The sequence below is a fragment of the Ovis aries genome, chromosome 1, assembly GCF_016772045.2.
Source record: "Ovis aries strain OAR_USU_Benz2616 breed Rambouillet chromosome 1, ARS-UI_Ramb_v3.0, whole genome shotgun sequence".
In the NCBI taxonomy this organism is placed as follows: domain Eukaryota; kingdom Metazoa; phylum Chordata; class Mammalia; order Artiodactyla; family Bovidae; genus Ovis; species Ovis aries.
Genome location: NC_056054.1, coordinates 112979762 through 112993448, shown reverse-complemented (window position 1 = coordinate 112993448; position 13687 = coordinate 112979762). Strand labels below are relative to the sequence as shown.

Genomic DNA, 13687 nt, shown 5'->3' with positions numbered 1-13687 from the left:
GCTTCTCTTTTGTTGTATTCACGAATCCTCTGCAGCTATACTCAGCTCTGTGAACATGCCTGCCTATTTCACTTACGGTCTTGGCTCATGATGCTGCTGTTGCCTGAAATGCCCATTTCCCTCAAAAGCCTTCCTGCTGAACACGCAATTATCTTCTGTGATCCAGTAAAGGTGTTCTCTCTTCCATGTGGACTCCTCCCTCAGAATCAGCCACTGCCTTCTCTGTGGATACACAGATTTTCACAAATCTTTTCTAAGTTCCTGAAGCACTTCAGATGCTTATGTGGGTAGTCTACCCCTGCCGTGATCATTCACTCAGTCGTGTCTGACTCTTTGCAACCCCATGGAGCCTGCCAGGCTCCTCTGTCCATGGAATTTTCCAAGCCAGAAGAAACTATAAATCCCAGGGGATGATAATTGAGGACCTCTGTAATCTCAGAACCTTGTGCTGTGGCTGCCATTTCAACATGAAGGAAGAGAAGAAGGGAAGGAGTAAAGAAAAAGATGAGGGAGAAAAGAAAAAGCAAGCACAGAGACAAACACTCCAGTATAAGATAACGCCAAGACCATCTGTTCTTCTTTTTAAAAATTTGTGTTTACTGCAAGGTCAATCCTTACCGCCCCAATCACAGTTGGCTGGAGGACTGTTCAAGAAACCCTGCAGAATGGTTCCTACTCTTTTGCAGTCCTCCTGTGTTCTCCTCCTCTCCTTCCAGTCTAGCCCATCCTCTTGACACCTGACAATTCCTCCTTCCAACTGAAGGCCACAGACAGAAAATGAGGCAAGAAGAAAATAAAACCTCAAAGGAGAAAAATAAAGGGAACACCTGGCAGCACGTATGTGGCAGAAAGCCACTTCAGGGAACAAGGGACAACAGAGAGCATTGAGAGGTACCCGCCTTTCTCCCTGAAGCCACAGAAAGCCCAGAAGACACTCGATTTTAGGCTTCCCAGATAAGCCACCACAGGGCTGCAGCATGGAGCCTGAAGATTTCAAATACAAGCCTGGATTTTGGAAGAGGCAAATAAATCACCCGAGAGGAACACTAGAATGGCTGCTTCATTCGTTTCCACCATGCATCCTAATCAGACATTTAATCCAAGGGCCTGTGGGGGAGGGGTTGCTGTAGGAGCATGTTGGGGACAGGGAAGATGATAATGGGGGAGGACAGATTAACTCTACTCCAGAGAAATGAAAACGTGTGGAGCAGTTTTTATATGACTCTGGAGTGGAAAGGGAGTGTCCGAAGCAGTGGTCACTCGTGCCAGCCTCTGCTTCCATGCTACCCCTGCCAAACATTACCGGCCCACTCCTGTGTGCTGCTCACTTCCTGGGCTTTTCCAAGCAAGGCCTGTCCTAGATGTCCAGAAACCTGCTGGGGGTCTGAAATGGCCAAGCAGAGCCATTTGATTTTCTGTCTGAGAACTAGACTGATGTGAGAGCAAAGAGCGCAGGGGTGAGGGTGGGGGAGTGTATGGGTGTGTATATTTTGGCAGAGCAACGTCAAGAAAGGAGGAGAAGAGATTAACAACTTTACCACTTCCTAACCACTGCACCTCCACTTTTTCCAGGAAGGAGCTGCTTCACAGGTCAGCAAAGGCCCTGAGGGGCCCGAGCTAACCTCAGCTACTGTGGCCCGTCACAGCCCTAAGAACACTGGGAGAAGCGTCACCCTAATTCTCACCTCACTTGCTTCCTTTCCTGCCTTTCCACCTTCTCTTCGTTCCTTCCAACTCTTTGGAGGTATCTTCTCCTCCCAGAGCCCATTTCTTCCGCTGCCTATTTCTTTTAATAGAGGATTCAAATCACATGATCAAATTCCCACTAAGTTAGTAGCTCCTGTAGTTTACAGATACCAGAGGTATACACATCTCCAATTTTAAAAGAAAATATTGCTGTAGATAATATCAGGGTGAAGGAAACTTCTAATGACTGAAGATTTAAATGACTGCTTCCTGCAGGTAGCTTCTGATCGCTCAGACAGTAAAGTGTCTGCCTGCAATGCAGGAGACCCAGCTTCAATCCTGGGGTCAGGCAGATCCCCTGGAGAAGGAAATGGCAACCCACTCCAGTATTCTTGCCTCGAGAATCCCATGGACGAAGAAACCTGGTAGGCTGCAGTCTATGGGGTCACAAAGAGTCGGACACAACTGAGTGACTTCACTTTCTTTTTGTCTTTCTGTAGGCAGGCCCTGGCTGCTTGGAGATGGGTCTGGGCCAAGCAGGAGAGTGAGACGTTTTGAGATAGAACAAGAGACACCCCTCAGGAAGTGTTCTCCTTCTTGAGTCTCATTCCCAGGCTCCTATTGTCTTGAATGTGGCGCTGGTGGGTCCTAATCCAAGAAGTGGGCTCTTTCGTCTGCATGTATATTCAGGAATTAGATGAAGTTCCCAGAAATGAAAACTGGTGAGTAATAGATTAGGGGTGGGGAGAAAGGCTGTTTACTTCCTCTCTTCCAGTCAGCTAGGTCTCTTGAGGGTTCCTATCCGTGGTGACTTGCCCATTCTGACACACAGCATGTGGCAGCTGTTACCGCCAGCAGCTCTGCTGCTTCTAGGTAAGTCAGAGTCACTTGGCCTGAGAGCAGAGTACAAGATGCCCTGGGCACAGCAGGCATCTCTTTTCAGGCAAGGAATGAGACCCTTAACCGAGGACAGAACCCCTTACCATGCCTATAGACATGATTTAGCTCCTAGGACACAGCTTCAGGGGTTAGAGAAATGGGAAGTGGGCATAATTAGGAGGTGAAAGGAGAGGACCTGAGGTCTCCATCACTTCAGTCCTCTAGGTCTCAGCTTCTCTGGCTATAAACTGACAAGTAGGCACTGGGTGATCCCTAAGATCTGTCTCCCATTCTCACTTTCCAGTGCTCCTCTCTCAGTCTTTTCATTTCTATCCTTTCCAGAGGACTTGGGTGGAGATAGTTTCCATGGCTTGATTCAGAGATATTCAACCTGTGCCCTTAACTTTGGGGTTTGAACAGGGACCAAGGGGGAAGGGTATTGAAAACAGGGATTTGGGCAGACAACAGATTAGGAGGTACAGATGCTGGAAACCAGAAGGCAGGCAATGGGGGCGTTACCCACTCTATTCATCTTTTTCTAAGATGTCTTTACTTGTTTGTTTGTTTAACGGCTGTACTGGGTCTTCACTGTGGCGCTCAGGTTCTTCACTGCTTTGTGCGGGCTGTCTCTAGTGGCGGAGCACAAGCTTCTCGTCGCGGTGGTCTCTGTCGTCGTGGTGGTCTCTGTCGTCGCGGTGGTCTCTGTCGTCGCGGTGGTCTCTCTTGTTGTGGCGCACAGGCTCTAGGGTGTGCAGGCTTCAGTAGCTGTGGCTCAGAGGCTCTAGAACATGAGCTCTGGTTGCTCTGAAGTGTGTGGGATCTTACTTCTGGCATCAGGGATTGAACCCGCATCCCCTTTACTGGCGGGCTGATTCTTACCACCAGGGAAGTCCCCGCTATCTTTATCCTGGTTCTTGGGTACACTGGCCTCTGAAGGCAGAGGTGGGCAGGGGAGTTTAAATACCACACTCCAGTCACCCTGTTCTCTGCTGCTCATCAATATTTGTTTTATTCTTTTTTTCTTACAGTTTCAGCTGACACGCAAGCTGGTGAGTTTGCTTCATGGTCTTGGATTGATCAAGTGAGGCATGGAAATGTGTAATAGCTGCAGGGTACTGTTAGGAAATGTTCTTTGCACAAGAAACTGTCGACATGGAGTTGATGGTGGTGGTGGTGGTTTAGCCGCTAAGCTGTGTCTGACTTGCAACCCCATGGACTATAGCCTTCCAGGCTCGTCTGTCCATGGGATTCTCCAGGCAAAATATTGGAGTGGATTGCCATTTCCTTCTCCAGAGGATCTTCCCGACCCAGGGATTGAAACCAGGTCTCTTGCATTGCGGGCAGATTCTTGGCAGGGGCAATTCCCCCAGCACAGTGGGCTTGGCCCTACCAAGGAGGAAGCTAAGTCTCTAAGTCAATATGCTCAGACTGAGTGCAGTACTAAGGCTGAATTGCCAACTCTCAGTTTGCAATGGGTTTTGAGCCTCCTTAGGAATACCAGCAAAGAGCCTGCTCACTTCTCTGCCCTTATCTACATTCTCTTAACACTTCAGCAGATCCCTCAAAGGCTGTGGTGCTCCTAGACCCTCCGTGGAACCGGGTGCTCAGGAATGACCATGTGACTCTGAAGTGCCAGGGAGACTACCCTGTTGAAGACAATTCCACAAAGTGGTGGCACAATGGGACTCGCATCTCAAGCCAGACCTCCAGCTACATCATTGCAGATGCCAAGGTTGAGGACAGCGGCAAGTACGAGTGTCAGACAGGCCTCTCTGCACTCAGTGACCCAGTGAAGCTAGAAGTCCGTGTAGGTGAGTAGGAGAAGGGGAAAGGGAACTGACCAATAAAGGATGAAAGAAGAGGCCCTGAAAAAAATAATGTTCCTAGGAGTTAAAACTAAGATGAGATGATCTGTAGTCTATTGAATTACATCAGGATTGTAGTCCTAGCTTCAAGTAGGCCTTAGATAAAATGTCAAAGCCTGGTACACACTAGGCACAGGGCTGCTGGACTGCACAATTCCAAGACTGTACATTCACATAGAATATGAATATATACAGCCTGAATGGTGTCATCTGAAGGTCAGGGCATGACATCAGTGCTCTATAACAGTTATTGAATAAATAAATGAATCTGCTTTAGGACCTCAATCTCATTCTCAGACACAGTCTCCACATTCTCTAAGCTACCCCACAAGCCACCCCTCATCATATCTATTTCCTCTTCATATCAATGCTACACTCAAATATACACTTCAGCCTAAATTTGGCAATGTGAAATCTCTCCTAATAGAGATAGACACATGTTCAGCCTGCACATTCATCGTGGAACGAAAGTCTTTGTGTCTTAACAAAATCCAGGCATTAGATGCAAGGAGAAGTGTGTTGAGGCAGAGATCTCTCCTGGTGTCCCTGAAATCACACCACATAGCCTGGTACCTGCTGTGTCTTGTAAGTTTGACTCTATCTGCTTGGCTGCCCCGTCTCCATAATGTATGCGAGTGGAACAAGCCTGGAGGGAAAGGTGGGTTTAATGAAGGAGGACCTGCAACAAAATTCCATGGACCTGGGTCTCTGAAGCTGATTTTCTGGGCTCCTATGCCTGGCTGTGTTACTTAGTTGACTTAGTTCTCAATCTAGCTAGGTGAGAGATGGCCGTGCCTGTGTGCCAAGTTGCTTCAGTCATATCCGACTCTTTGTGACCCTATAAACTGTAGCCTGCCAGACTCCTCTGTCCATGGGATTCTCCAGGCAAGAACACTGGAGTGGATGGCCATGTCCTCCTCCAGGGGACCTTCCCAACCCAGGGATCTAAGCCACATCTCTGACATCTCCTGCTTTGGCAGGCAGGCTCTTTACCACTAGCACCACCTGGGAAGCCCAAGAGATGGCCACCTGTGACCAAATAAAATGGGGAATTACCAACAGGAAGCAAGAGAAACCTCAAGTCTGGGAGTTGTTCGTTTGTCTTAAACTTGGCTTTAGGAACTGACTTTAGAAGCCTAATTAGTGTGAACAGTTTTAAACTCTGACCAAGAGCATTAACTTCACCAGGCCAACTCCTGATCATTCTTTTGGACCCACTTCACTTATCTTCTTCTCTGAGAAGCTTTGCTTTCTTTCTTTGGGCCGAATTTCTTTTGCTCCATTCTCTTTGGTCATGCAGTCCTTTGTTCTTAGCCTGTTATAACACTTATCACCTGGTATTATAATTATTTCTGAGTATATGTGTTTCTGTGCCTAGACCACAGGTTCTTTGATGTGTCTCAGTCATCTGGGTGCCCCAAATCTGCATGACATGACATAATAAGTTCTCAATAAGATATTTGTTTAACTAATGTATATATGAACATTCACTGAGTCCATGACAACCAGAATGGAATAAAAACGTTCTCCCCTCAAAGAAACCAAACTATATATGTGTGTGTGCGCACGTGTGTATGTATGTATATACAACATATGTTATGTATATATATGTGTGTGTGTATGTGTATATATATATATAAAACATACCTAACCCCTGTTAATATTTAAGCATATGTTCTTTCTTTTTTTATGAGCATACATACATTTTATATTCTTTTTAACTTAACATTCTCTGATAAATGTTTTCTCATGTGATTTTAAAATTTCTCTGCAGAATCATTTTAAATTATTCAGGTCACTTCCTGACCATGACTTCAAGTTCTCTGTGTGTGCGAAATCTGGTTACTTGGCAAGGCAGTTGTGAAAAGAGTTGTTCTGTTGATTAACTGTTTCCATCTTGAAGCCTGTGCTCTGTAATGAAATGGTCTTGCTAAGACACTGTGGCCCCTGAAATTCGCAGTTACCATCAGCACTACCAAGCATGCTATTCTTTCCTCTTCCTGACTTTTATAACGAGCTCACCTTCACAATTTCTGTAGCCACTCCTACGGATACTCAGTAAGCTTCCTCCTGACTGGTTGCAACAGTCTTCCAGCATTCCTAAAACCGTCTATTCCTTCTGAAGTCTACCTTTCCTTGTTTTCTAGTATGATTTTTACTCTTTGATCTAGAATTTACAATGGCCCCTTATCACCTTCCATAGCAAATCCAAATGTAGACTTGAAGGATGCTGCAGCTTGCTTCTCACCTGCCTTATCACTTAGTCCCTCTGTTCTCACTTTATGCTTTGATCATGTGTGTGTCTGTCCCTCTCTCCCATTAGACAAAAGTTCTTGGAGTGACTTGAGTTCTCATCCAGAGTCCAGTTGTCTTTTTCCCAAAGAAAGTTATATAAGGACGGCGCCCAGTCTGGAGTTCCACTGTCCCTCAGGACCTGGGTGCTGAGCATCCTCTTCAGAAGAGCTTTGTGCTGGATGCTGAGGCCTCCTGGGCCTGTGTTCTCTTTGTGTTTTGCAGACTGGCTATTGCTCCAGGCCACTAAATGGGTGGTAAATGTGGGAGAGCCCATTCAGCTGAAGTGTCACAGCTGGAAAAAAACACCTGTAGTAAAGGTCCAGTATTTCCAGAATGGCAGAGGCAAGAAGTATTTTCATCGGAATTCTGACTTCTACATTCCAGAAGCAAAACTTGAACACAGTGGTTCCTACTTCTGCAGGGGCATTATTGGGACTAAAAACGAGTCTTCAGAGTCTGTGCAGATCATTGTTCAAGGTAAGACATGTGCGGCCCTAAAGGGTCCAGGGACTCCTCTGCTGGGAATCTTGCATTCACACTGGGTAGATGAGTTGGGAGGAAACTGCTGACAATTCCACAGACTTCTTTACAAATGTCATTCACTCTGAAACATGACAGCAGGTGCAAAGACCACATTTCCTCCCTCATAAATATGCCTGTCCTAACTTAGCTCATTCAAACCATATCCACACTCTTGTGTGTCTCTATCATGCTGGCCCTTTTATTCACCTGCTCCTGCTCCCCTTTCTCTTCCACATCTCAAGTTTTAGCCAAGAGTCAAGCTAGCAGTAACCCCTCACTTTTTCACAGAAAGACCCAGAACCTGTGTTCTGGCTCTGCTGCTGATTAACCATATGACTGTGGCTGGTTAGTCTCTTGAACTCAATTTCCACTTCTGTAACAAAGACAAGTTGACATTTATTGGGCATCTATCAGTGTGCTGGACACTGTGCTGAATGCTTCATTACATGCACTTAATCTGATAATCATAGTAACCCTTCACAACAACATTAAGAGATTGGTAATAGTAACACTACAGATGAAGTTTTCTGTAATATCAAAAATGACAATGATCTCAGTTCATTTCCAAGACAAATACAGTAATCCAAGTCTATGCCTCAACCACTATTGCTGAAGAAACTGAAGTTGAATGGTTCTATAAAGACCTACAAGATCTTCTAGAACTAACACTAAAAAAAAGATGTCCTTTTCATCATAGGGAACTGGAATGCAAAAGTAGGAGGTCAAGAGATACCTGGAGTAACAGGCAAGTTTGGCCTTGGAGTACAAAATGAAGCAGGACAAAGGCTAACAGAGTTTTGCCAAGAGAATTCACTGGTCATAGTAAAACACCCTCTTCCAACAACACAAGAGAAGATTCTACACATGAACATCACCAGATGGTCAATACTGAAATTAGATTGCTTATATTCTTTGCAACCAAAGATGGAAAAGCTCTATACAGACAGCAAAAACAAGACCAGGAGCTGACTGTGGCTCAGATCATGAACTCCTTATTGCTAAATTCAGACTTAAATTGAAGAAAGTGGGGGAAACCACTAGACCATTCAGGTATGACCTAAATCAAATGCCTTATGATTATACAGTGTAATTGACAAATAGATTCAAAGGATTAGATCTGATAGACAGAGTGCCTGAAGAACTATGGGTGGAGGTTTGTAACATCATACAGGAGGAAATTATCAAAACCATCCCCCAAAAGAAGAAATGCAAAAAGACAAAATGGTTGTCTGAGGAGGCCTTACAAATAGCTGAGAAAAGAAGAGAAGTGAAAGGCAAAGGACAAAAGGAAAGATATATTCACCTGAATACAGAGTTCCAAAAAATAGCAAGGAGAGATAAGAAAGGCTTCCTCAGCAATCAGTGCAAAGAAATAGAGGAAAAGAACAGAATGGGAAAGACTAGAGATCTCTTCAAGAAAATTAGAGATACCAAGGGAATATTTCATGCAAAGATGGGCACAATAAAGGAAACAGAATGGACCTAATAGAAGCAGAGATATTAAGAGGTGGTAAGAATACACAGAAGAACTGTACAAAAAAGATCTTCACAACCCAGATAACCACAGTGTTTGATCACTCACCTAGAGCCAGATATCCTGGAATGTGAAGTCAAGTGGGGCTTAGGAAGCATCACTGCAAATAAAGCTAGGGGAGATGATGGAATTGCAGCTGAGCTATTTCAAATCCTAAAAGATGATGTTGTGAAAGTGCTGCACTCAATATGCCAGCAAATTTGGGAAGCTCAGCAGTGGCCACAGGACTGGAAAAAGTCAGTTTTCATTCCAATCCCAAAGAAAGGCAATGCCAAAGAATGTTCAGACTACCACACAATTGCACTCATCTCACACGCCAACAAAGTAATGCTCAAAATTCTCCAAGCGAGGCTTCAACAGCACATGAACCAAGAACTTCTAGAGGTTCAAGCTGGATTTAGAAAAGGCAGAGGAACCAGAGATCAAATTGGCAACATCCACTGGATCATTGAAAAAGCAAGAGCGTTCCAGAAAAACATCTACTTCTCCTTTATTCACTATGCCAAAGCCTTTGATTGTCTGGATCACAACAAACTGTGGGAAATTCTTAAAGAGATGGGAATACAAGACCACCTGACCTGCCTCCTGAGAAATCTGTATACAAGTCAAGAAGCAACAGTTAGAACCAGACACGGAGCAACTGACTGGTTCCAAATTTCGAAAGGAGTACATCAAGGCTGTATCGTCACCTGCTTATTTAACTTATATGCAGAGTACATCATGCGAAATGCTGGACTGGATGAAGCACAAGCTGGAATCAAGGTTGCCAGGAGAAATATCAATTACCTCAGATATACAGATGACATCACCTTTATGGCAGAAAATGAGAAAGAACTAAAGAGCCTCTTGAAGAGTGTGAAAGAAAAGAGTGAAAAAGCTGGCTTTAAACTGAACATTCAAAAACCTAAGATCATGGCATCTGGTCCCATCACTTCATGGCAAATAGATGGAGAAACAATGGAAACAGTGACAGACTTTATTTTCTTGGGCTCCAAAATCACTGCAGATGGTGACTGCAGCCATGAAATTAAAAGACACTTGCTTCTTGGAAGAAAAGCTATGACCAACCTAGACAGCATATTAAAAAGCAGAAACATTACTTTACTGACAAAGGTCTGGTTTTCCCAATAGTCATGTATAGATGTGAGATTTGGACCATAAAGAAAGCTGAACGCCTAAGAATTAATGCTTTTGAGCTGAGGTGTTGGAAAAGACCCTTGAGAGCCCCTTGGACAGCAAGGACAGTCAATCCTAAAGGAAATCAGTCCTGAATATTCATTGGAAGGACTGACGCTGAAGCTGAACCTCCACTCCTTTGGCCACCTGATGTGAAGAACTGACTCATTGGAAAAGACCCTGATGCTGGGAAAGATTGAAGCAGAAGAAGAAGGGACGACAGAGGATGAGATGATTGGATGGCATCACCAACTCAATGGACATGAGTTTAAGCAAGCTCTGGGAGTTGGTGATGGACAGGGAAGCCTGGTGTGTTGTAGTCCATGGGGTCGCAAAAAATCAGACATGACTGAGGGACTGAACTGAACTGATATTGAATTCTACTTTCCAAATCACTTAGAAAACATCTCCAGTTTCCGTAGCACCATCCTTCAGGGTCAGAGATGCCCTGCCATGGTGCTCCTGGACTTCCTAATTTCCCAAAACTTCCACCTGGAATCAGACTGAGATAAAAACCCTGATGCTGGGAAAGATTGAGGGCAGGAAAAGAAGGGGGCGACAGAGGAGGAGATGGTTGGATGGCATCATTGACTAAACGGACATGAGTTTGAGCAAACTCTGAGAGATAGTGGAGGACAGTTAAGCCTGGCATGCTGCAGACCATGGGGTCGCCAAGATTCTGACATGACTGAGTGACTGAACAACAACAATACACTCGAAACAATTTACATGTAATAAGACAGTAAGATAGACACACATCTTCTGAGAGTCTAACAAAACAATGCCATAGTTTGTATAGAAAATAACTTCATCACAATTTAAATTGAAAGTAAATACTCTCAAATAGCTAGGAAAAGCGAGAGCAAACAATAAAGTAAATGCGGGCAAATTGCAAACAATTAGTAAAGCTAGGTAAAGACTATCTGAGAGTTATTTGTACTTTACTGGCATCCATTCTTTATGTTCAAAATTATATCACAATTAAGATTTTAAAAATTGAGACTAAAAGTCCACTCTAATCTTACTACCTTATAGACAACAGCAAGGAATGACTTTAAAACCATCTTAATGGCTAAGAGGTTGAGAACCAATAAATTCTACCTCTTTCCATTTTGGGGTTCTTAGTTACTGAGCCTTGATAAAGAAATATTTTCTGACAATAAGTAGGATAAGTAGTAGATTTCAATGGCTTGCTTGTGTGTGTTGGTTGGTTTTTTGTTGTTGTTGTTGTTTTTTATTTCCTTGAGTGGGGTGAATACAATGAGTATACAAGAGACACAAGAGAAAGTTACTGAATTAAAAAACAGTATTCTCACAACAACTTAAACTTTGATATCTCTCATTGCTGTTGTACAGTCGCTAAGACATGTCCGACTTTTTGCAGCCCCACAGACAGCATGCCAAGCTTCCCTGTCGTTAACTAACTCCCAAGTTTGCTCAAACTCATGTCTATTGAGTTAGACATCTCATCCTCTGTCACCTCCTTCTCCTCCTGCCTTCAATCTTTCCCAGCATCAGGCTCTTTTCTAATTAGTCAGCTCTTTGCATCAGGTGGCCAAAGTATTGGAGCTTCAGCTTCAGCATCAGTCCTTCCAATGAATATTCAGGGTTGACGATCTCACACAAAACCCAGCTACAAATACCTCCATCAAACATGAAAACACTATTGCTCAAGAAGCACTAGAATCCAAAACTGGTGGGAGGAAGCTGTGGCTTTCTTCCAGACTCCCCCACATTCAATAGAATTTGTTTCTTAGCAGGTGTCAGAAAGACTTCACATTGATGACCTCACTGTTTATTCCAATTTTCTGCCTAAACAAATGTCATTTTTTCTCATCCCTCTGCTCAGGTCTAGGAACTTCACAAACCATCTCGTCATTCTTTCCACCTTGGCACCAAATCACTTTCTGTCTGGTGATGGGACTCGTGTTTGCAGTGGACACGTGGTTGTATTTTTCTGTACAGAGACACCTTCAAAACTCAGAGGAATGGAGGAATGGCAAAGTCACATGGAGCAAGGGCCCTTAGGACAAATGAAGGTAATAAAACCAGCATCTCCATCCCATGGGGGTGATAAAAGCAACATCTATGAACCTCTTTCTAATTTCACAGCCTTACCATCTCCCAACAGGCATCTCTGGGAGCAGCAGGAAAATTACACTTCAGACTAAGGATCTGAGGATCCTTCACCCAACTCTATTTCTTCTAGGCTCTGATGGAAAGAAAGTGCCAACAGTGAAGGACCAGTAAATATCTGCATTACCAGAAATAGAAGTCTCAGAGCTACATGGCTGCTTTCTCTATGCCAACCATTCTGTCCCAAGAGAACAACAACACAGACTCTCAAAGATCACCCCTGATGTATGAATATTGTGCTAAAATAAATGGATACGTAAATAAGAGAATTCGTGGTGGAGAGGCAGCTGGATGGTGGTCTACATCTGCTGCTGCAGGCTGACTGTCTTTAAGGCACCCTAAAACTCATTCTAGTCTGTGGGTACATTTGGGGGTCTAGGGAAGAGAGCACAACCGATGACGAGGGTGGCTGAGAAAGAGCAGGGCAGTCCAGTATAGACAAGACCAGACCACCACCTGGGCTGTCTTCCTAGAACATGAACCATGGTGGAGGTAAAAGAAAATCACAGAAGTGAGATAGGATTGAGTTTTCCAGGTTAGCCCCTGTCAAAAGTATACAGTGTGAGTCTGTGAGTATACAATGATAAACCCTCTCAACGTCATGAGTAGAAAATGGTCCAGGAAGGGGGTTAGGGGTTGGAGGATTTGCAAAAGAAAACACAGAATAAGCTCATTGGAAGGAATATTGCTGTCCCAAATTAAGCCCAGTGAACAAAGATATATCAGGGTCTAAACCGAGAAAGCATTACAAGAAAACGTCACCCACAACTTCACAGGAAGGGGTCAGCAGGAGATGAGGATGCTTTTAGACTGAAAATTAGAGAGAAGGGGCATAAAAAACCAGAATTTTCACTTCAATATCTAATTCAGCTTTATTCACATCACCCTTAAACAAATGTTGGATAACCACTATTAAATGTACTAAACTCTACTGAATTAAATCATGAAACTTTGAAATCCTTCAGCATGTCAGTAATAATGGAGTAGAGGGGAAGTCAATCTTTGCTTATGGAAGAAAGTTTTAGCTATCTCTCTTTGTGTTTTAGAAGCTTTAAACTGAACATTTCTTGATCCGGTAAGGCATTTTACAAGATTCTGCATGTTATTGTAAGATAGAAGATGGAAAAACCATGATAATAAAATATGAATGATAGAATCCTTTTGTGCTCCCATTGCCTAAAATCTTATCAGAGATTAGTTAATGAGAAACCCCTCTCCTCTCCACAACCATCTCACCACAACTCAAGTCAACTTGCTAATTCATCAGATCTTGTTGGCACAACTGGGCAAAGGGGAACTTTTATAAGTAGTCTGGGATAGGAGGATGGATGGGAATTAGAGGTAGTTTTAGAGCATGGGGCAGGTAAGAAAAGGTAGAGCTAGGAAAGAAGTAGGTCAACTATGAGCTTTATGCCAAGCCAACAATTCAGGTTTGGTATAAGAATATTAGAAGTATAGGGATATTAGATTTGGACATGAGACAAGGACATTTGGAAACGTTAAACATTCAACTCACATTTACTTAGTACTTAAGTGCCAATTAAAAAAGAAATTTTTTTTCTTATGTTTGGCTGAGGCTGGCCCTAATTGCAGG

General features: G+C 43.7%; 1 protein-coding gene across 6 annotated transcripts; it reads left to right on the top strand.

The window, feature by feature from the left end:
• The first annotated feature begins 2500 nt into the window (after positions 1-2500).
• On the top strand, positions 2501-13249 carry FCGR3A (Fc fragment of IgG, low affinity IIIa, receptor (CD16a)). 6 transcript variants are annotated; one of them, XM_042232809.1, is made up of 6 exons: positions 2501-2559; positions 3594-3614; positions 4122-4376; positions 6948-7202; positions 11807-11996; positions 12167-13249. In XM_042232809.1, the coding sequence occupies exons 1-5, from the start codon at positions 2520-2522 to the stop codon at positions 11983-11985; spliced, it is 750 nt and encodes a 249-aa protein (XP_042088743.1). In that variant the 5' UTR covers positions 2501-2519; the 3' UTR covers positions 11986-11996; positions 12167-13249.
• The last annotated feature ends 438 nt before the right edge of the window (positions 13250-13687 follow it).